The following is a 22,747-nucleotide window of genomic DNA, read 5'->3' as shown; positions in this document are numbered from 1 at the left end:
CATCATCACCACCATGATTCTCTCTTAGTTTCTCTCAGCTTCTTCTCTCTCTTGCGTTAATTGCCTCCATGGCCCCTTCGGGAAGCTAATTCTTTTATATTAACCGTAAAAAAAAAAGAAGCTAAATATCTTAGTCCTCTTCTCCCTTCTCTGCCATGGACCACACCACAAAGGTCGCGGAGCCGGAGACTGAAGGCAAAACCCTCTCCTTCCCCAACGGCACGCTGAGGAAGCACCACCAGCGGCAGCTAGCAGTGGCGGTCGAGGAGTTCCTGTACCGGGAGTGCCTTAAAAACCACGCGGCCAGCCTCGGCGGTCACGCTCTCGACGGCTGCGGCGAGTTCATGCTCTCGCCCGCAGCTGACCCCGCTGACCCCTCCTCCCTCCGCTGCGTCGCCTGCGGCTGCCACCGCAACTTCCACCGCCGGCTCCCGGATCCCCTCCACCACCGCCACCGGCACCATGACCGGGAAGGGGAGGATGAGAGGAACAGGGTGGGGGGAGACGAGGAGGAGTCGGAGATGGATGGCAGGCGGGAACCCACTCGGACCCACCGGAGCTCGAACTCACCTCCGCCCTTCTACTCTGCTCCCCGCATGCTCCTCGCTCTCAACGGCGGCCCGGGCCCGATCCCGGTTAGGCCTATCGTCACCCCCATCGCGGCCGTGGCCGCGGCGACGCCGATGGCGGCGGATATAGCGCAGCCGAGAAAAAGGTTCCGGACTAGGTTCACCCCGGGTCAGAAGGAGCGGATGCAGGAGCTGTCGGAACGGCTGGGGTGGCGGATGCAGAAGAGGGACGAGGGGAAGGTGGAGGAATGCTGTCGGCAGATAGGCGTGGACAAGGGCGTGTTCAAGGTCTGGATGCACAACAACAAGCACGCCTTCTTCGGCCAAGCAAGGAAAGGCGGGACCGGTGGCGGCTGCGGAGGCAGCAGGACTGGTAACGGCGTCGATGGCGGAGACGTCGTCGGTCGAGTTGAGGAGACCAGTCACAGCGCGAACGGCGTCGACGACAGCGGCGGTGGCAATGGCCATGCGATGAATGGTTCTTCCTCCTCGTCTTGAGTGGGCTGAGCAGTGTCGTCTCCCTCTCTGCTAATGCCGATGATGTTGTAATTACAGTACTAAATTGTACTCACGGTTACTGTGCTGCACTTCTAAGAATGCATCCCTTAGATTCCTTACAACCTTCAGTCAGCTAGAGAGAGAGAGAGAGAGAGAGAGAGAGAGAGAGAGTGCTGCTTTGTGAATCAAAGACGGAAAAAAGGATAAATTATTTACTAGTCTTTTAACTATCACAATCCTGCATTTACATGACAAACGCCAGTTCTCTTTTCTAATCAAACTTTCCAAAGTTAGCATCTTGGGAATTATACTTCATTAAAGAGGTAGTTGGCTGCTTGACTTTGATAGAGCAAGTATTATATACTTGTGTAGCACTACTACTTCCGATTGCTATTGGTCGCATGGGGCTTGCTTTGGTGGTGGTGTTAAGCTTCCTTGATGTTATATTTTATGGGTGAAAGTCTTTAAAAAGTTTATAATTTTAGAATTTTTTTCATAGGGCGTTTTAAACTTGAAAAATTTTTAAATAATATTTTAATAATAATAATAAATAATATAATATAATATAATCGTCGTCCATAAATATGTTCCCTCCACGGGTCTACCGGAGGCTGCATTATTAACGTGCATTCCAAAAAAAGTCATATTTGAATGAATGAGCCTATTGAAATCATTAATTGATCGACAAAATATTTCAGATTAATTATATATGACCTTTCGGATCTAATTAGTAATGTAATTTTTATATTTAAAAAAATTATATTTAATTTTTTATAATTAAAAAAAATATTTTAATTTATCCTAATATTGTTAATTGCATTGACGAAAAATACACATCATATATATTGGAAATTGGAATCGGAATTGAAATCCCATAGCTTGAAATGAATTCGGTTTGAAACCGTGATTGAGATGATGGGAAAGAATGCAAAAGTATTTTCAGTTATGTGCTTGTTTCTCATGTTTCAAAAAACAAAAAAAAAACAAAAAAACTGATATATTTCTGATTGAATGTTCTGTGGAATTCAGAACTATTGATGGAAAAAAGAAAAATCATGTTTGGAAAATGATTGATGGTGCAGAGAATGTAGAGAGAAGATGGAGGTGGCATCTATTGACTCCCACCTCGTAAGATGCTGCTATTGGCTTAGTCAGCTTTCCATAAGAATCAGCTCATCCCTTCTCGAACCACTTGGCAGGAAAACAACGCACCATCCGACTTGACGAATTGTGCCCATTTTGTTGCGAGAAAAAGGACAGTAGCAGCCATGAGATTTTCCAGGGCCTGAAGCCAGTTGTTCTCCGGTTCTTTTCCACCCTCCTCCTCCTCCTCCCTTAAACGGCACCTGATGCCTTCCCGCCTCACATCAGGTAGAACTGAACACCATTCTGCCACCATGTCTTCCAAATCCCAGCTTTCACTCCTTCTGGTGTAACGTTTTGCTTGTCCTTCACATTTCACAGTTGAAGAGTTCATTTCTTCTGTTTAATTCACTGGGGAAGGACTAGGAATTTCTTGAATCGCCTTTATGGATTGCTTCAAATCGAGACGAAGTGCTGGTGAAGTGAAGCCATGGAAGTCCGAGGAGTTGCTTCTACCGGTAACCATCTCGGTTCTGTTCTTAACAAGCCATCGAGTCACGGTTTTTACACAAGGATGGCTCTCTTTTTTGGCTCCTGCTGGTTCTTCGTCACCGATTCTTTGATTTGGTTGTTCAGTTTCGTTGCCATGCATCTCTTCAGGTAACCGAGGTTTGATAATTGGTGTTTCAACTTACATGATTCGAAAGCTTCGGTTTGTATTTACTTTTCGAGTGGTACCATCATTTCTTTCTGTTCCTAATTGTAGAATTAGGAAAGACAATAACGCTCAGGGAGTTGACCTCAAAGTTTCCTCGATGCATGATTCGACGAGAGTGGAGCCATTTCCCCAAGTCGGTGACTCATATATTAGAGAGGAGAAAGAATCTCCAAGTTTGAGTTTTAAGTTCCAGTATCAGTTCTCCGATCATCATAAACTCGGTGAGGAACAACTGCTGCGACCGGTTGCGAATGAGGCATCTCTGAAGACTAGCATTCGCAAATATCACTTCTTGTCTGAGAAAGATTATGCCGGTCTCATGGAAGAACCAGAAGCCAAAACTTGCAGTGTCCGAGCGTCTTATGTTCAACTCGGCCTTTTCTCTTTGTATGATGACGAGAATATTAGTGGCGAGCTAAGTACTGGTTTTGAATCATCTAAAAGTTGTCACCTACCATGCGATACAGTGCACACGATTGATAAGCTGGATGGGATCAGAGAAGAGAAATTTTCTAATGTTGCGCGGTTGGAGGAGGAGAACACCAAAAGTAGTTCTGAAACTAATTTACCAAGTGAATTTGAAAGAACCGATCAAGCAAAGTTTGTGTCGGAGGAGTTTTCTGGCTTTGATTCCGACACCGAATCCTTAAGTGCAAGTGATGGTTATTCCGTGAAGGACCTCATCGTTGATTCAGATAGTGATGACTTGTTGTCCGAGTATAATCATGGAGCAGAAACCACACGAGCTTCCATTGATGGCGCTGTATACAAAATAAAGCACTCGGAAGGTATCAGAAGACTGGAAGAAGCACAGCCACAACTCACTCGTGATTATGATTCAGAATCTGTTTCTGTAATCGGTAAACATTCTTTCACTGGTGATCAGAGAAGACATGCAAACATCAGCCTAGATGAAAATTCTCTAGAAAATGAATCAGGCAGCCCCCAACCTGAGCAAAATGGGTTGACGAATCGTGGGGAAGCTGGATCAAATCAAGTTCGGAGGCTTGATGAATCAAAACTGCCGACTTCAAATGCCTTGCAAATGGAACTTATGGAATATAACGAGGATGAGCTTCGCGGAACTAAAAAGCAGAGAAATCTCATAAAAGGTTCTGACGACATCAGCAGACATGAGGATGAGGGTGAAAAAAATGCAGATAGCAAAGATGGCGTTGAAGCTATCACAAACGAAAAGTTGGAGCTTTCAAAAGGATATGATGTTTCCCTTGACGGGTTTCTCGGACAAGAGGATGATGGTAAGCTCATAGCAGAATTGGATGAACTGACACAGGAAGAAGAGTTTGAAAGGAAAGATAATGTACGAAAGAAAAGCAAGGAGGACAAAAAGACAGAGATGAAAGATTTGGACGATGAGGATTGCGATGAGTTGGAGTCTCTCTGGGAACATCAAGATCTAATAGAACAGCTCAAAATGGAACTGAGAAGAGTGAGGGCCATCGGTCTGCCGACCATCCCAGAGGCATCAGAAACGCCCAGAGCGATCAATGATCTGAAACTACGGAAGATGGATGAGAAGTTTCTGCATGAGGACCCCATGGATGAGCTACACAAGTTCTACAAGTGTTATAGAGAGAGGATGAGGAAATTTGACATCTTAAACTATCAAAAAATGTATGCCATAGGTAAGTCCAATGTCTCAAACTTGTATCTTTTACTGCTGTTGCAGTTCATGGATGGCTACTATACCACCAAAATTGCTACTGTTTGGCATCTGATAGTAGTTATTATCCTAATTATAAGTCAATTTATATCAAGGGACTGAGTGCAGTGTCTGAATTCCAGGCTTACTCCAGCTGAAGGACCCCCTTCTGTCAATGGGATCACAAAAGTCCCTACTTCCCAAGATCACATCCATTCTTTCTCAAAGTTTCTGGGCCTGTAGTCGTCAATCTGGTATCAGTCCATCGGAGAAGTTCATCAAGGAGCTACAACATGACTTGGAAGTGGTTTATGTTGGGCAAACATGCCTTTCATGGGAGTTTTTGCGTTGGCAGTACGAGAAAGCGCGGCAGCTACCAGAATGTGATCCGTATCGGAGCCATCAGTACAACCAAGTGGCTGTAGAATTCCAACAGTTTCAGGTGATGATGCAAAGGTTTATAGAGGATGAGGCTTTTCAAGGGCTGAGATTACCCAATTATGTTAAACATAGATGTGCTGTTGAGAATCTTCTCCTAGTGCCAGTCATAAGAGGTAAGACAAGATGTAGACATTGGTTTGGCATCCTAAAAGAAGTCCCCTGGTTAATTATTTCAGCAAAATTTTTCCATTGCATAGATGTTGAATCACTGATGAAGGCACAGAAAAAGCATGCATATTGAATTGAAGTTCTTCTCCTTTTCTTTAAAAAGTTGAAGCAAATCATCTTCATCAAAGTGAAATGGCTCATGATTAAGTTAAAACCTTGGAGTGACTTGTTTAAGAATGAAATCTGCTGGTTCTGTAACATAGGACTGTTTGTTTAATTTGTTTCAGAGGATAGCTCCAAGGAGAAGATGGAGGATCAAGGCGATGGTAATTATATTGTTACTAGTGAAATACTAGAAGACATCATGGAGGAGTCCATTAGGATCTTTTGGGAATTCGTCAAGGCAGACAAGGATGAAACTCCAGGGATTCTGAAGGGTTTGATGGGAACTCATGTTGAACTGCAGGATGCAGCAGATTCTGAGCTCATGACAGACATCCACTCCAATTTGCACAAGGTAGATTGTGATCTTCATTTAATTTGGAGTTTTTGATTAAACCATAGTTTTTTTACATGCCTATTAATTATATATATATATATATATATATATATATATATATATACAAATAAAAAAAGGGCTTTACATATATATCATATCAAAGTTTGGAAATCGTCATTATGAATTTAGTATGGCATATGTCCCTCCAAATTTTTAGATCATTTATTTTACTCTTGTTAGCATCGATATCATAGAATCTGGCCAACCATTATAATTCGTGGTCACCAATAGCTAATTTGAGTCAGAAAAATATTTAAAAAAATCGGATACCGAAAATACCTTTTATTGTTCTAACTGATTACCATACCCTTTGTTTGTTCACTTCACCTTCAGCAAACTTAGGCTTCTTCTTTCCTCTTCTCCTTCCCTTTCATCACATGCTTCATCCCTTAAGGAGAAATATATTTTAAGAATTACATCAGATGCTGTAAAAGAATTGGAGATTTAAAATTGAAATAAGTTATTAAACAGGCTTGAAGCCCAGAAAGGATTCAATCCTGTCAATTAGAGTCTCAACATCATTATGCTAACAATCAAAGAATGAATATTAACTACAATGACTTATTTATATATGCACATATGCTAAATTTAAATTTGAATGGGTAAATACAAAATAAAAGAACGTTAAATGCAGAAAACTATTTCGTCAACTAATTGATGGCTTTTGTAATTGTGACATAAGATTCCAATAGAATTCTGCTAAACTTGTGATTAGCTAATATGACATGAACTATTGGTTTGCGATGAAGGTGTACTGAAACTCTCATTCCTTTCTAATAGGAGTGATCAAGTTTGAAAACTCTTTATACTTATCCAAATAGGGCAAGAAAAGGCGATTAACCTTCTCGAAGAGTTCGTCTATTTTTTCTTGCTAAAGTGAGACATCCATGTTGATGCTCTATTTCTCTGAACTGTGTGTGACACACTTGGTTTTCTGTTTCAGTGACAGGAAGAGGAATCAGGAGACAGATACTAAATATCCAGATGAATTTTCATCTGATCTAATCATCGACATTGTTGTATTTTCTTGTGTTTGCAGAAAGAAAAGAAACTAAAAGACATTTTACGAACCGGTAATTGCCTTGTCAAGAAGTTCAAAAGGCCTAAAGAAGACAGATCTAATCAGGATATCTTCTTCTCTCAAGTAGACCTCAAGCTGGTAGCAAGAGTACTCAGAATGTCAACAATTTCAACTGATCAGCTCGTGTGGTGTCATGCAAAATTGAGCAGTATAACATTCACAGAGAGAAAAGTTCAGAGAGAGTCTTCTTTTATGCTCTTCCCATGCTGGTAGTAGACATTTTTCCTACAATCAGTGCATGCATAAATGTCTTTCCTCAGCAGAGTCTTGAACAGTCTCAGATACCTGTGTCAAAGAAGAAGAAGTATTATAATGTAAGTTTTGTCATCATAATATAGAGATGAATGATTGGTCTGTCTATGTTCAGTTTGTGGGCAGCATGTAAACGAGATCAATTTTAAGGGGGAGGGAAGGGAGAACTGCAGATAGAGGTAATGTGAGATGTCAAATTATGACAAAAAAAGATTCATATAATTTATCATAAATAAATGAGATTTGCATGACTAATATTATTATTGTCGTTGCATGCGCACTTCTACTGGTTATCAAAAATTGATCGAAGGAATACAAACTAAATAATAAGAAGCCATCAACGCACCAAAATTCACGTAACAACATTATTAAGACCTCGATTACCGTAACAACATTGCGTGGTGTTAATTAACTCGGACCGGTTCGGGCTGGAGCAAACCCGAAGCGAACCGGGTTTAGACCCGAACTTCTTTCTTCTATAGAAGTAACAGAGGCAGATTTAATATGATCCGTTCGATCTAGGTCGTCTTATTTTGGCGTTCTTCTCGGGCGGCTCCTTAAAAGGCCAGATCCATCGATCGGGTTTACTCCTGTCGTTGGTCTCGTAGACGGAAGAGGCGGAGAGGGAGAGGGAGAGGGGCGAAATGGTGCAAAGATTAACGTATCGTAAGAGGCACAGCTATGCCACCAAATCGAATCAGACGAGGGTTGTCAAGACCCCAGGTAAAGATCACATCTCGCCATTCCTTTCGTCTGTTCCAGTGGACGCCGGATCTGTTGTCGATCGATGTGTTTTTTTTCTTGCTTTATCTTTTGCAATCTGATTGGCGTGTGCGTTTTGTACTTCGACGTCTTTTACTGCATTACTTTTGTTAATGGTGTTAATCTTGAAACCGCAGGTGGGAGGCTTGTGTATCAGTACACGAACAAAAGGGCGAGTGGGCCGAAATGCCCTGTCACTGGCAAGAGAATCCAAGGAGTATGCTTTCCCTTTTCTAAAATTTCATTAAGATTTATCACTTGGAATTTGGCTGTTTGACTGTTACCGCACTTGTTTGTTGTAATAGCATCAGACGTTTCTTATATGGTTGCCGCTTCATTTTGCTTGTTGATAGATTTACGATTGTTTAAATTGGTGTAAGATGGATGCAGATCTAATGTGATTTTTTTTTGGAACCCATTCATTCATCTGATCCATAAGCTCTTGCTGGGTGTCATGAGTATATGGTTTATGTCATTTGTTCTCTTCTGCACTTATCTACTTTTACATGATTATACTTGAGCCTTATATCAGTGCATAATCATCTTGCTCAAGGAAAATATTTTATGTTGATGAGTTCAGTCATTTTGAGTGTATAATTAAAACAATGGATGTTGTGTTGATTAGTTGTCTATCTTTTCAGAAACGAATTACACATAATACAGCTAAAGTGAATTTGTAGACAACAAATTTTGGTGTTGTATTGTATTTTATAGCAGTGATTTAAATAGGCGTTCGGGCGAAGAGAGGCAAGGCCTGAGCGCATCATGTGTGCACCAGGCGGCGTGCTTCAATGAGAAGCTTTCGGCGAGCGCCTGATTCAATTACGCGAACCGAACCGGTTTAAGGCTGGTTTGATTCATAGTTTCTTACCTCAAAAGCCATGCTTCACGCCCGACCCCGAGGAACCCTAGCATTGCTTCTGCCTTCGTCACCGACGCTCTTTGCCGTTGCCTTCACCTCAGAAACAGTGCACTTAGCCTTCCTCTGTTGTCAACTGACGAGTCCGAGGGCCCCGTAGCTTCCTTCTGCTATCGCTTCTTTCCATTGTTGAGGGAGAGGACTGCAGGTTCCTTTGCCACCTACAGAGTCCCTCTAGAGCTTCGGCTGCTGTTGTTGTCTGTAGCCTTCACCGTTGTTGTCCGCAACTTTCGTCATTGCCCTCGGCTTTTGTCTCTGTCACTACTACTGTCCGTAGCTTCTCTTGTTGCCGCCGCTGCTGCTGTTGTTCGTAGCGTTGTTGCAACAATCTTAAACTAATCCTTTGTTGTCGCGTTATCTCCCTCTGTTACTGTTAACATTTTTTTCTTCCCCATCTAACTTTAAGTAATATACTGTTAACAGTATATATTTTTTATTTAATATCATATTTTTATTTAAAATAATTATATTATATATATTTTATATTTTAATATTTCAGAGAATATTTTCTCTCCCTCTAACTTAAGTAATAATGTATGTAATATACTGTTAACAGTATATTTTAATTTAATATCATTTTTTATTTAAATAATTATATTTTTAATTATATTATATATATTTATATATTTTAATATTTCAGAGCGTATTGGGCATTTTGAAACCTTGGTGCCTAGCATTTTTTAAATCACTGTTTTGTAGAATCAGAGATGGTGAATCATTGTATTTTAGTGATTCTTGTTAACCTATGCATTCCTTTATTTGGATGATGTGCTTTTGTCGAAGCCTTCATTTGGTTTTGTCTACCTGCTGTTTAACTTAATAGTAACAACCTTGCTAACATGTCATAAAGATGGGATATTCAAATTTTTGCATGATCTGAGTGTCTGATTGAGGAGATTAATTAAAATCATACTTACCTTAGAAATGTCTAATAAATATTGGTGGTGTGCTTGCTTTAGGCTGATACAAGACGAAGGGTTGATGCTCACTAGCTTGGCAGCTAAAGCATCCAAGTCTCCTTTAAGGATCGTGGTCTGGATCTCCCTATGTATTTGTATGCATTTGTGTCCTGCTCTTGGTGGCAAATGACTACAACGTGTATGGGACCTTAATGTGCTGTGTGCACAATGTATAAATAAGAAAGATAAAGGGTGAAGGTATGCTAGGGATTAGGAAGACGTGAAGGGATAGGTGATGTGGCTTTCGTCCTTTATGTTGTCTCATTTTATGCTTCTAATAATTAACTGTTTGGAGGTTGAGAAGTTGCTCATCAACGATGAACATCATAAAGTTTGTCACTTATCAGTAATCCAACAATGACCTAAGCCTGCATACGGTCTTCAGATGACATAGGTTGATCGCTGATACTTGTGTGATAGCTATTCCCTTTTTAAATTATATCGACTGCTTATGCTATCCTGATGAACTATGCTTTATATTGGCGATAATGCACATAAAGTTGTGAATTTGCTGTAAAATGGTTCGCAATTTCAATCTGTTAGACCGGTGTTAATTTGACAAAAATGTTATAACTCTTCTATGTTTGATTTGATTTTTGTTTTGTATTTTCAGATACCTCATCTAAGACCTGCTCAGTACAAGAGATCCAGGTTGTCCAGAAACCGGCGGACTGTGAATCGTGCTTATGGTGGAGTTTTATCTGGAAGTGCTGTTAGAGAAAGGTTAACAGCAGATTCTTTCAACTTTTCTTTTTTCCTGGTTTTATTTGTCACCCGATTTGATGTTGCCTGTATCTTAGTTTACTTTTGCTGGTTTTGTAGAATTATTCGAGCTTTTCTGGTTGAAGAGCAGAAGATTGTTAAGAAAGTTTTGAAGATCCAGAAGGCTAAAGAAAAGCAAGCCTCAAAGAGCTAGACAAGGTTGAGAGGATCATAAATGCTATGAGCTTTTTATTACCCAGTTGAAAATTTTGACACGAGTATATGATGAGGGCTTGACAATATAACTGCTAATATTTAGAGGCTGATCTTGTATTCCTATGGTGGACTGATTGTTGTAGCACAAAATTTCTGGGACATTGAATCCCCATTAGTCTTTGATTATTTGTTGTGCTCAACTCTCTTTTCCTACATGTATTCTTTGTCAGTTATATTGTTTGCTAAGTAACTACTACGATTTTTCAGGGTGATTGTGGCTGCAACTTCCTGATACAACTGTCCAACTGTTTCTGTTGTACGAGGAAGGCGGCGGTGGATTGAGTCCAATATTTTTATCTGCATAGGCTTCCGTAGAACATTTGGATTGAGTAGAGCCGAGTGTGTGCATAGGCTTCCGTTTAGAACACATTTTTGAGAGCTTAAGCTCCTTCCAAATTGATTCATACGGATACTCGGGTGTCCTACGAGGGTATTGTTTCTCAGCGATAAAAGTTAATTCTGATATACATGCTGTTTATTACTTTATCAGGACGTTGTGACATGATTTCGTTGATCGTATATTCTCTTGCAATGTGGCGTGAGCTCTTTAGCCTATTAAAGATGTCTCAGACTATTGGTTTTTTCTTGTAGTTAATTATTTTTAGCGTCTCAAACTTTATATTTTAAAAAATATATATTGATATCCTTATAGTTACGAAAATAAAACATATAGGTTCATTTATTCTAATAGTTTTAGCTTTATCGATAAAAATATAAAATATAAAAAGATAATTTTATTGTTCGATGGTGGATGGTGACATCGTTGGCATCGATACCGACAAAGTTGCTTGGTTGCTTTCGGTGATGATAAGATTCACTTTCACTGCGATGTAACTCGCCTACACGAGAAGCACATTGTCGACCTTATCGTTGCCTGCCTCGCGTTGCTCTGCATTTATGTCAACGTCAACGTAATTATCGCTCGACAATTGTGTCGGCGTCAATGCAAATGGTGTGATTGCCACGACGTTTACAACGAAGATGGTTGTTGCCTCGCTGTTGACTCGTCGAGCGGATCCCAAACCCGACCCTTCCCCTTTTGCATTTATGTCAGCATTAATGTAGATTCTGAGCGGTCGTCGCCCTTCGATCCAGAGGAGGAGGGTCCTTGTAGTCATTTGATATTCTGCAGGTAGCTTTGTTTCAGCTGGAAGCTAAAGTAATGCCTTCATGAGAAGAATTTGCCAACATAAGCTAAAGTAACTTATGTTGGCAATACAAACATTCAGGAGAAGAATTTGCAGATGAACAACTTCATCAAAGGAATATAAATAATTGACTGGTGAATTGTTTGTACTTTTCTGATCAGATAACTTAACACATTGTAAAAAACAGAGACAAACTACATCAGAAATCTGTATCTAATACATGTGACAATAGAGAGAGTTTAGTACCGAAGCAAGTAGAATTTAGTTCTACTTTTGGTCAGCTCCCCGGATCAGTCGAACCATTGTGGCCAGCATCCAAAGAAGAGTATCAAAGCCAGTAGAATTTAGTTCTACTTTTGGTCGGCTTCCTGATCAGTCCAACCATCGTGACCAGCATCCAAAGAAGGAAGTCAAACTTTATGAAACTGACTTGAAATGGATCACAGTACATCCTGTAATCATATCATCGATGATATACCTCCCTGTTCAGTTATGTTGCAATAGTTCAGTATGTAAGAAAAACATACATGGATGGGAATCTTTGTGTAGCAAATTAAGCACTCGTATTGATCTCTAGTTGAAGAATCAGCTCTCTCAAAGACCCTTAACAATCCCCATACTGCAGTACCTATTGCGTATGATCTGCAGCATAATCACAGCCAAATCAGTGAGCCATTGAAAACTTCACATATCATATGAATAGAACACGTTGAATTATAGAATAACTTAGCTGCCAAGCATTTATAACCACAATTTCTTCCATTATTATTCTGGAATTGCTGTCATACCATCACCATCACTGCTGTCAGTTTAAGTGTTTCGAGAAGCAAGCACTTCGATTTACTGACATGATCAATCAACCAAAAAAGGAAAACAATATCCAGTTTTAGGTTCTTATGGCAGAAGAATTAATGATATGCAAGAATAAACCAAACATACTGATGATCCATGAGCATGAATTACAAACAGCCAGAGGTTTCCCGCTAAGACAAACAGAAATAAAACCTGAGAATCACAGTAGAACAATCCATGAGCCTGAGATATTTGGATCAAAAAGTTTTGGTGCTCCCTCTCAATTGTCCACAAATAATCTACAGATAATGAAGAAATTAGCTTAAGTAAAAAACCAACAATATATAATTATTCAACAATCTGAATATAGTCAAATCAACTAAAAGTTATTGTATGTTATAAAACTAAGATTATAACTGCAGAAAACAATCATAAGCTAACACATCAGGAAGAGGCTTGGAGACCAGAAGGCAGGGTGGAGATCAAATTTGCACAGAAAAGTCTACTTAAAGATTGTTGGCACAATATCTGCCTGGGTTAATTGTTCCAAGCTTGGTAGAGGATGAAGCGACAAATCCATATATGACTATTAGGGGTTAAGACTAACATCCACCAGGATTAGTGTGGGATCCAGATGATAAATCTCTGAAGCATCAACTGTATAGCAAAAAGCTCATTTAAGTGGAATGATTGACAAGGGAAAAAAAATGATGGCAAATATAAAAATGTACAATATCAAACACTAAGCTTGGACATGTATTGGTTCTCATCAATTCCAGAATATTTGGCAAGCCCAATTGTCAATGTGAAATTTAAGCAGGCAGGGAAACATGTAGAGTTTAGAACTCCAACCTGGAAAAACTAAAGTAGGGTGATTATGTGCACATGGTTCTGGCCAATGCAACAATGGAACAACCTAAATCTAGTGCCAAACTCACCCTCTTAACATAAAATATCATCCTTTTCTTCCAAAAAGAGGGAGACAACTTGTTGTCTGTACAGTATCATGGCAAGTGATAGAAGATATCTAAGGTCATCAATCAGATGGATAAATATTTCTTGATATCAACCATATTTTTTAGCAGTCCCTGGATTCAGAAAATTGGGTTTCATTGTAATTATATCTCTAGTCAAGTTGAAGCTATAATGACATTTCACTGTCCTCAAACAGTCACTTGGCAATTGTGCATAATAATAACAAAAGTCATACCACGAACAAACAAAAGAAAGAATAAGCAGGCACTACTATCGGAAGAACCAGAGCTAGAAGCCAGTTATAAGGAAAGAGAACTACATATTCTTTGGAGAAAATAACATTTTGAGAATACCAGATTGATCAGCTGCTAACCGAGTAGCATTAGTATTATATAATTTGCACTGGCTTCTCGATTCTTTTGATGGTATTGCCATAGTTGAAGTATGGTTGTGAACTGATTGGTGTCTTTTTTGACAGGCCTTAGAATATTGGATATTTTCATCTTCAAGACAGCAAGCTCCCACTTAAATTAGCTCTTTGAGATGTCCTAATTAAGAGCTTGATTAAGTACAATATCCTCACGAAATTTCATTTGGCGTTGCTTTCTCAATAACTTTTTATCTCTTATTGCATCATAAAGCAGTTCATAAGCATAATAAGTTATATGACCTTTTTTCATCAACTCCTCCACAAGAATCTTAGGAGCTGCTATTTCCCTTTTATCAACACTGAATATGGTATGCACTACTTCTGGGACAACACCACTCCTCACCATTATGTGAATGAGGCCAACAGCTTCATGAACTCTGTGGGTTACAGAAAGACAGTTTATTACCCGTCCAAATGTTCCCATTGTTGGAATGAAACCTTTGTTGATCATGACTATCAGAAATTCATAAGCACGGTCAGTATTTCCAGTCCTACAAAATCCATTGACTAGGACACTGTAAGTGTATGTGTCAGGCAAGCAGCCTTTGTCGATCATCTCATTATAAATCTTCTCAGCCATATGAATGTTCAGCTTCTCAGAAAATGCACAGATCATAATGTTATATGTATCAATTGTTGGAAAGAACTTATCTTGTTTCAATTTTCTGAACAGATCATAGGCTCCATCAAGATCACTGTTCCTGCAGAATCCATGTATCAATGTGTTAAAACTAATGGTATCTGGAGTCAATCCTTCATTTGTCATCTTCATAAGCAAATCAGAAGCTTCTTTTACTCTATTGGCATTGCACAGATTTTCTATGAGTATGTTGTATGTGATAATGTTTGGATGACATCCTTTCTTAACCATCTCTGTAAAAGTTTCAATGACATCAGATGTTTTTCCAGCTTTGCAGAGGCCATTCAGTATGGAATTGTACGTGATAGCATCTGGCATAATACCATGAGTCCACATCCTGTCAACTATTTCCAAAGCTTTATCCACCTTCAGTCGCTTGCAGTAGCCATCGATCAATGTATTGAAGGTAAAAACATCAGGAAGGTATCGTTTGGCTATAGCATCATTCAGAACAACAGTTGCATCAGAAACATTTCCCATCTTGCATAATCCGTTTATGATGATGTTATATGTCCAAATATCAGGGCTACAACCATTTTCGAACATCTCACCCATGACTTCCAAAGCCTGCAGTATAAGGCCTTGCCGAGACAGCCCCTTTATTAGTGAATTGTAGATAATAATGTCAGGTTTTAGCCGCTTACCCTGAGCTTCATCAAACACCTCGAATGCCCTGTTGATGTCACCTTCCTCGCAGAGCCCATTGATTAGAGAGCAATAAGTCACGCGGTCTGGCACAAACCCCTTGAAAAGTGCATCTTTTAGAAGTTTACAAGCATCTTGCATGCGACCCATTTTGCAATATCCATCAATGATTGTATTATATGTAAAATCATCCGGCAGGCAACCTCGATTTGCCATCTTATGCAGATATTGTTCAGCTTCGACAACATTGGAACTTTTGCATAAACCAGAGATAAGTGTGTTATAGGTGATCACATCCGGAGTCAGACCCTCACCCATTTCCTCTAACAACGAAACAGCCTCAGACAACTTACTATCCTTACACAGACCTTGGATTAGTATATTGTAAGTGAACAGGTTTAGAGAAATGCCCCTCTTCATAACCTTGGCAACAAGCTTGTAGCTTTCTAGAACATTCCCTTTATGACAGAGGACATCTATAAGCTTGTTAAATGTAACTATATCAGGGCATAGTTTTCTACTTAGCATTTCTTCAAACAGATTGTAGGCCTCACATCGACAGTCCTCCTCGTAGAGACCACGGATGATGGTGCAATACGAAACCGCATTGGCGTCGCACCCTCTCTGCGGCAGATTCCTCAGAAGCCTGAGGGCTGCGTGCGGTCGTCGAGTTCGACAGAACGACTTGATCCTGATCGTGAAGGTGTAAATGTCGGGAACAATTCCTTTGTGGAGCATTCTGAGGTACACTTTATGCGCTTGATCGTAGTGCCCGAACTCGACCAAAACGTTCATGATAGCATTGTAAGATATAACAGTCGGCTCACATCCATAGAAATCCATCCTCTCGAACGTATCCACCGCGGCCTGGACCTTCCCTCGTCGCCCGTAGCTCCTCATGGCGCCCACATATACCCCTTCGAGCGAGGAGTTGTCGAGGTTCATTCTCATCTCTGAGATTACATCCTCCATGGCCTTGAACTCTCCATGGGATCCGAGCTTGTCCGCCATGCACTTGTAGGTGAAGAGGGTGTGCTTGAAGCCATCGTCACTCGCCGCCGAATTGAACATCTCGAGAGCCCGAAGTGGGTCCTTTTGGTGCTTGATCACGGCGGCTACATGTTTGGGCAGCAAAGTGCGGCCCATCACACTGGCACAAAATTACATAGCATCTGCGGCGATTCTTCACCTCCGACGACGACGATGCCAAACAGGTCGGGTTGAAGAAACGGATCGAGGCGAACTATTATATAGCGTGTCTCTCAAGTTCGCTCTCGCGCAAACAACACGATTTGACTTGGACGCGAAGACGTTGAGAGGGTACGAGCGCCGTCCGTAGGTCTCTCCGGCCTTAAAGCAAGCAAGAGCAAGACTTGCTTAGAAAGAGCAAATAATGAGATTTATCTAAAGAGGAAATATTGCCGGATGGATTTGTCTAATTATTTATCTAAAGAGGTATATTCCAAAGAGTTTCAATTGGTGAAATGAGATTTTGTATACCCTACCAATCATATTTTCAAATTGTACAAGTTTTTACATGATCTAAATATTCGAATAGTCAAATGACGATTTAAAATAATTTCATTTAATTTGGAGTTAATTTAATTCTTAGAGAAAAAAGACTAAATGGTTTTTTTTTTTTCAATCGCTCAAAGATAGTAAATATATAAGAGAATATAATTAATATTTAATATCTATTATTATTATTTGTTCAGCGATTTATATTTTATTTTTAAGATATAGTTTATATAATTATTTTATATTAATACAAATAAATTTATAATACTATTTTTATTAATTATTATTTAGTTAGAACTTGTTATTATTGTAATAGCATTACTTAGTTTGAACTGATTCAAATCTTATATTAGGTTAAACCGATCCAAATCGGAGGATGGATTGAAAAATGAAGGAAAAAAGAACAAAAAGATTTGATGGGACAGAAAAAAAATGAAGGAAAACATGAGGCTTTTCTAGAGAATTTGATGTATTTTTTCAGGTATTGATGGATTTTATCCTCACCGATGTTTAAGAACATTCATGTTCGTTTTCTTGCATGGCACTGAAAGAAAAATTCTACATCCAAATGCATATGACACCATTTTTTAATATTAGGAATCAACCAAAGAATTGTCCGCCCTTTCAATCAAAACTACCTACGAGGAATTAGGTCTCTCTATTTCCATCAGTATGGTTTACTTAATTTCTCCACTGCAGTCTCCTAACATTTAATACAGCAGAAAATTAAATCCCATATGTTTATAAATATGTGCCCGCAACTTATAATTTTAAAGGGGTTGCTGACCTGCCTTCGCTTTAGCCGTCGCAGAACACTTATGGCCCAACCCATGATGTTACATAGGAACAGAAATCCAGGAGCCCGAGAAAGAAAATTTTGCAAAATAAATCAGCTAAAAGGTTATTGTGTCTAGAACAAGATAGAGCTTAAAGAAAAAGTATGGGTTTGAATTTTCACAAAAGTATGTGGAAGCATTATCATAATCCCCATTAGCATGAGTAGTGGTAAATGAATCCCTCGACAACAAATGAATTATTACCTGAAAAATTTTAGGAGAGGAAAAGAAAGAAAATGTAACATTCCAGCTTATAAATAAACATGAAACATCTATAATTTCAATGCAAGCCAATCGATCTAACAATTGCATTGGCACCCTTACGTTATCCGTCCGCATGTAAGGACCCGTAAAAGAATCAATAAATATATATAATATCTCGGACTTAGTTGAAATTACTTAAGTCATGAGATACCCTTATATTATCCATACGTAAAAGATCAGCCTAATTGCAACATCGCTTATGTTTCAAAAGAAATGTAAAAGAGCAAATTGATTAGTTCTGAAAATGAGCAATGAACAAGTCTTGACATCTCTCAAAGATGATATAAAATAAAAAAAAATAAAGATTTTAAAAGATAAATGAATAGTTCAAGTCCACAAATAACTACTCACAAGATGTTAATTGAATTCACAAATTTGTATGTTAAGCTTACGAAAACTTACTAATGCACTTGACACCTTGCATATTTACGACTCGTTTGTCTTCTAAAGTTTTTATTTTTTTTATTATCTCTTTTCTCACTTGCACACTAAGTTTTGCTAAATTGTTTGTAAAACCATCCTCTTTGTGAAATGTCGAGATTTGTTAATCAATTTTCTCTTTTATAAGTCTTTAGGGATCTGAGCGAGATTACGACTAAACTGATCCTTTATGAACATATAATGCAAGAATACCTCGTGACTTAGATAATTCAAAGTTAAGTGATTTTTTAATAAGAACTAACAAGTTAAAAGGAGTTGTAAAAAAAAAATCTGCACAAGCCAACAGAATGAAGATAGCTTCTGTAGAGGCAAATAATAATGTAATATAACTTTAACAGGTAATAGATTAAACAAGATGATAAAACTGGTGGCATGACACGTAGTATCTGACCAAAATCTAAAGTTCAACTTCAGTTCCCACTTTCCACTATATAATGTAATTTTAATGATAGCGGTAGTGGCCTATTTAGAAGTGCTCTACGTGTAATCCATTCCAAAAGCAAAAGCATGCCACTAACTTTAAAAATCAGTTGAGGATTACGATATTTTTTATTTTAAAAAAATGGAGGTAGGTGTCATTCGTACACTTTTATAATTTCAAACACTAATATAGATATGTAAGAATAGGTTGAAATAGCATTATCTTTTTTTTTCCTATTTAAAACATAACAGTGCATTATGAGATCCTTGTCATGCCAGTATGATGGCTACAACAAATTTTAACTGAAACTTAAATAAAATGCATCTATATGGCCAAGGAGAAGATACTGCTGAAAAAAGAAAGCACAAAAATAGTTTGTAACTTAACTTGATAAAACAAGCCAAAATCAAAAGATCAGGAGACAAAAAAGGCTTTATTGTTCCAAAAGAATTCTTCTTGTGTCATCTTCTTTGCCACATGAAAGCAAAGTATTCTATAAAGTTTGACAAAAAATCTGTTTTTTACCTAAGCAATAACTAGAGGTACCATTTACAGAATAACTGACAGATGGATACAAGAAAAAGCCAGAACCTCAAGGCATAAAAACAACAAAATTCAGTGAGAAATCGTAGATTTTAAGGGTTTCATTATGAAAAGAACCATCAATTCGTAAGTCTAATGCATATCAGGGGCTTACCATTAGAGCGGCAGAGCAGAAAGAAACGGCACCACTAGCATTCGTAGGATAATCGCCATATACAGCTTCAATTCAGTGACTCTGTACTGCTGCCAATGCTAGTCTCTCAGAGTCATCAAAATTCATAAGAAAACCTCTAATCATCCATCTGACATTGCTGTCTTCTGAGATCATAGATTAATGACAATTCAGGTCAAGGATAGTAGATCTACAATAATAAAAAGAACATACTTCTCATTAATTAAAATATCATCACCACAGCCTCTTGGTAGTGCAGTGTACGCAGATTTATATTGATGAAAATCATAAGAAGGGCTGCCATTTTTATCACAGCATATGACAATAAATCATTCTCATATGCATGCACGAATTATAATAAAAATCTGAAGATTACTAGAAGATAAACAAGTTATAACTATGTTTAATGAACATTTTAAGCTTGTTTAAGAAGAAATAAACTATAAATTTATCTTCACACAAGGGACACAAATACCACAATTATGGAGGAAGAATATTGAGAGAATAAGCATAACTGCAACTCACCTCATGGCAGATCTCACAGGTTATATCGCACTTCTTGCCGCACCAATGTTGCACACATGCCCTACGAGCATACTACACATTGCAAAGTACAAAATGTGAGTAACTTAGGCATAAACAAAGCAACAAAAAGCTTAAGAAGACATTATACTACATCCAAGAAAGAAACTTATAATAAAGAGCAAAATTCAACAGTAGCTAATCAAGCCAGCCCTATTGATGTTTGCATCAGTTGCTTTCAGAAAGATGTAAGATATTAGTAGAACAAATCCGATGTTGAAAAACTAAAGTTTAAGAACAAGTATCCAAAAGAAATGATGGGGCTTTTCTATTCCATCATCAACCCCTGGATATCCAGACTTTATTGACATGTTTCAAAAAGTTTAAGCTCTTCTGGTGAAAAGCAATATAAAAATAAAATATACTATATGCAATCTCTCTGAAATTCAAGTGGGCAGAAATCAATTGAGAGCAAGCCATCAACAGCTTCTCGTCTCTATAAGGCCACTCAATTGCTAGAATCTTAATCTAGTGGTCCTCTCTGCACCTCCTTTCCCGTGCTCTCTAATACAAATGCTACATTCATATTGGGATAATAATATATCTACAATTTTATTCTGCTAGTTCTTTAGTATTACGTTTAGAGACTCTCAAACTAAAGAAACTACACGACACTGCCGCAGAGCAGAATAAGACGCAAGACAAATCAAAGCCTTGTGCTTCAAAAAACAATAGAAAAACATTGGTGTGGCTAATAGTATAATATGAAGGAAGAGCATAATGAGCTCATTCAGAAGAAGAACCTGTATTCAACAAATCAAATGGTTTTGCATTTTTTTAGAAAAAATAATGTTTTCTACAAATAATCTACAAGTCACTCGTAGAAATCACAAGAAGAATATCCACAAAAAGAAACATATATTCTCATTTACTATACCTTTGCATATAGACATAGCACTTAAAACTGATTTGCATGCATATTTCAAAACCCAAGAAAAGCTAAGTCATGACAAATACCTTACAGATAAGAAATATGACAATATACAAGAAATTAATTCCTGTTCGACTAGATTAATATACATGGTTTTCATATCCATTTACTGCAAATAAGCGTATAGCCATATAGAAGAGAACATGGTGAAAATTTTTAACACATCAGGCATCCTAACAAAGGAGCAAAGCTTAGAGGAACATGAAGGTCAACTGATTTACTTTGCACAATATTGGTGTGGAAGATCGGTGGACAAGGTATATAATAACTGGCATGAAATATGCATTTTTACTACTAATTCACAATTCAGCGAAGAATTGAAGACGATGAGGCTAAGTTGGTCAAAAAACTTACAGACCTTCAAGCTGCCACTGCAAGTGAAAGGGGAATCTTAGTTTTTACGTGATCATCGCCTTGCCATATTTGGCATTCAACCATCTGAATTAGAGGCTCTTCTTCACCAACCTCCTTGTCTTCCTCTCCTGCTTTCTCATCAGCAGAGCTGACAGCCGAAGTAGTAGGAAAGGTTGGTTGACAGCCATGGGCAGGCCAGCAGAAGGCGACGAACCCTCCCGTGCCTTGTCTTCCTTGTCATTAGCCGATCCGTATGCAACACCAAATGATCGCCCATCTCCTTCCGGCGTCTTCGCTACCAGAAACTCCTCGAATGCTCCTGCAAACCTAATGTTTTTTGACAAGCAACTTGAGAACATATCCAATCAATGATTGATATCAAAGGAATTCTTGGTCGAGAAAGAGGCAACAAAAACCAAGTAAATCACGCGCGATTCGAAGGCTGAGACAAAATTTGGAAACCCTCAAATGCCGCGAAAATTGCACAAAATCGCAGCGTTGTTTTCCGCACGAATCCAGAATTTCACAAGGGAAATTATTTCCCCAATTCCTGATGTTTTGGATCAGAAACAGAAGGCCAAATCAAGAAACGAATTATGAAAACAAATCATGCTAACAAAGGAATTCTTCATCGAGAAAGACACAATATGAATGGGAAGGCACCAAATCGTCGCGTTTATGTCCGCCAGCATCCAGAATTATTACAAGAGCGACCTAAACTATAACAAAGAAGTCAAAATAACAAAAAAAGAAAGAGGAAAAACATTTCTTTTCTCTGCCCTTTGTAGACACAATATGAATGGGACTCAAATTGATCTTTTAAAACGAACAAAAGATTTTTTAACATCATCAATATTTAAACAATTAATATAAAGGATTAAAATCATACAAATTAACTAAGAACTAAGACAATCAACCAAAATAATTATCCATAAAATCACGCTATAAAAAAGACGAACCGTATAAAAAAAATTGAAACACTCTGTCGTCGAACATCAAAAACAAAATAACTATTCGTAATTCATAATATAAAACATCAGTTAAACATAAAAGTATCCCTACCCATCACGCTACCGTGTCTTCTACTTCTTCCACCTTTCTCTGCCCTTTGTCCACCAATCCCCTCCTTTTTCCTTTCTCCCATCTAATTCTTCCTCCTTTGTTATCATTTCTTTTCCTCTTTTTAATCATCCAATTAGACAAAGACAAAAAGAAGGAGACCAAAAGAAGCTCTTAGGGCCTACCTGGGAGCGGCAGCTTTCGGATCGTCTTACGGGTCAAACAGGAGCTGATCATGTGAAATCTTATAAAAGATTATGAAAGTTGGTTTGCTGTTTTGTTTTTTTGACTTTTTGATTCTATTTCGAAGGTTCACATATCTTATTGGGATTAATCACATATTACCCTTATAATTAGTTATTTTTATATTTTAATTTCTATATTTTTAAAAATTATATTGAGATTT

The 22,747-nt window shown here is 38.4% G+C and overlaps 4 protein-coding genes across 23 annotated transcripts; 3 read left to right on the top strand and 1 right to left on the bottom strand.

Annotated features, from left to right (window-relative positions):
* The first annotated feature begins 19 nt into the window (after positions 1–19).
* On the top strand, positions 20–1,297 carry LOC135650436 (zinc-finger homeodomain protein 9-like). Its single transcript, XM_065169764.1, has one exon. It carries the CDS (start codon positions 156–158, stop codon positions 1,065–1,067), a length of 912 nt encoding a protein of 303 aa, XP_065025836.1. The 5' UTR covers positions 20–155; the 3' UTR covers positions 1,068–1,297.
* Positions 1,298–2,288: 991 nt separating this feature from the next.
* On the top strand, positions 2,289–7,080 carry LOC135651276 (uncharacterized). 2 transcript variants are annotated; one of them, XM_065171273.1, is made up of 6 exons: positions 2,289–2,438; positions 2,532–2,810; positions 2,917–4,514; positions 4,675–5,085; positions 5,368–5,597; positions 6,679–7,080. In XM_065171273.1, exons 2-6 carry the CDS (start codon positions 2,641–2,643, stop codon positions 6,931–6,933), a joined length of 2,664 nt encoding a protein of 887 aa, XP_065027345.1. In that variant the 5' UTR covers positions 2,289–2,438; positions 2,532–2,640; the 3' UTR covers positions 6,934–7,080. The 2 variants fall into 2 exon arrangements, with proteins under 2 accessions (XP_065027345.1, XP_065027343.1); XM_065171271.1 differs by having other exon boundaries at positions 2,289–2,810.
* Positions 7,081–7,540: 460 nt separating this feature from the next.
* On the top strand, positions 7,541–11,076 carry LOC135651023 (large ribosomal subunit protein eL34-like). 2 transcript variants are annotated; one of them, XM_065170791.1, is made up of 5 exons: positions 7,541–7,695; positions 7,872–7,951; positions 10,226–10,335; positions 10,435–10,533; positions 10,798–11,076. In XM_065170791.1, exons 1-4 carry the CDS (start codon positions 7,617–7,619, stop codon positions 10,526–10,528), a joined length of 363 nt encoding a protein of 120 aa, XP_065026863.1. In that variant the 5' UTR covers positions 7,541–7,616; the 3' UTR covers positions 10,529–10,533; positions 10,798–11,076. The 2 variants fall into 2 exon arrangements, with proteins under 2 accessions (XP_065026863.1, XP_065026862.1); XM_065170790.1 differs by lacking the exon at positions 10,798–11,076 and having other exon boundaries at positions 10,435–10,716.
* A 316-nt stretch (positions 11,077–11,392) lies between these two features.
* LOC135651668 (putative pentatricopeptide repeat-containing protein At1g74580) lies at positions 11,393–22,623 on the bottom strand. 18 transcript variants are annotated; one of them, XM_065171940.1, is made up of 9 exons: positions 21,287–22,292; positions 19,941–20,012; positions 19,398–19,561; positions 17,526–17,778; positions 13,859–16,570; positions 12,678–12,829; positions 12,266–12,581; positions 11,985–12,190; positions 11,393–11,716 (listed from the first exon to the last, which is right to left on the bottom strand). In XM_065171940.1, exon 5 carries the CDS (start codon positions 16,364–16,366, stop codon positions 14,054–14,056), a length of 2,313 nt encoding a protein of 770 aa, XP_065028012.1. In that variant the 5' UTR covers positions 16,367–16,570; positions 17,526–17,778; positions 19,398–19,561; positions 19,941–20,012; positions 21,287–22,292; the 3' UTR covers positions 11,393–11,716; positions 11,985–12,190; positions 12,266–12,581; positions 12,678–12,829; positions 13,859–14,053. The 18 variants fall into 18 exon arrangements, 17 of the variants coding, with proteins under 17 accessions (XP_065028012.1, XP_065028023.1, XP_065028017.1 ...); XM_065171951.1 differs by lacking the exon at positions 11,393–11,716 and adding an exon at positions 22,527–22,623 and having other exon boundaries at positions 11,838–12,190; positions 21,287–21,609; XM_065171945.1 differs by lacking the exon at positions 11,393–11,716 and adding an exon at positions 22,345–22,497 and having other exon boundaries at positions 11,838–12,190; positions 21,287–21,609.
* Between the last annotated feature and the right edge of the window lie 124 nt (positions 22,624–22,747).

The sequence above is a fragment of the Musa acuminata genome, chromosome BXJ3-10 (assembly GCF_036884655.1).
Source record: "Musa acuminata AAA Group cultivar baxijiao chromosome BXJ3-10, Cavendish_Baxijiao_AAA, whole genome shotgun sequence".
Lineage (NCBI taxonomy): Eukaryota > Viridiplantae > Streptophyta > Magnoliopsida > Zingiberales > Musaceae > Musa > Musa acuminata.
Note: the sequence above shows the minus strand (reverse complement) of the source record. Positions and strands in the feature narration are given on the sequence as shown.

Coding starts and splice junctions, on each gene's coding strand:
- LOC135651668 (XM_065171951.1), bottom strand. CDS start 16,366: ATGGGCCGCACTTTGCTGCCCAAACATGTAGCCGCCGTGATCAAGCAC.
- LOC135651276 (XM_065171273.1), top strand. CDS start 2,641: ATGGAAGTCCGAGGAGTTGCTTCTACCGGTAACCATCTCGGTTCTGTT. Junction 4,515..4,674: donor TCAAAAAATGTATGCCATAG/GTAAGTCCAATG, acceptor TCTGAATTCCAG/GCTTACTCCAGCTGAAGGAC. Junction 5,598..6,678: donor TCCACTCCAATTTGCACAAG/GTAGATTGTGAT, acceptor TTGTGTTTGCAG/AAAGAAAAGAAACTAAAAGA.
- LOC135650436 (XM_065169764.1), top strand. CDS start 156: ATGGACCACACCACAAAGGTCGCGGAGCCGGAGACTGAAGGCAAAACC.
- LOC135651023 (XM_065170791.1), top strand. CDS start 7,617: ATGGTGCAAAGATTAACGTATCGTAAGAGGCACAGCTATGCCACCAAA. Junction 7,696..7,871: donor GAGGGTTGTCAAGACCCCAG/GTAAAGATCACA, acceptor TTGAAACCGCAG/GTGGGAGGCTTGTGTATCAG. Junction 10,336..10,434: donor GGAAGTGCTGTTAGAGAAAG/GTTAACAGCAGA, acceptor CTGGTTTTGTAG/AATTATTCGAGCTTTTCTGG.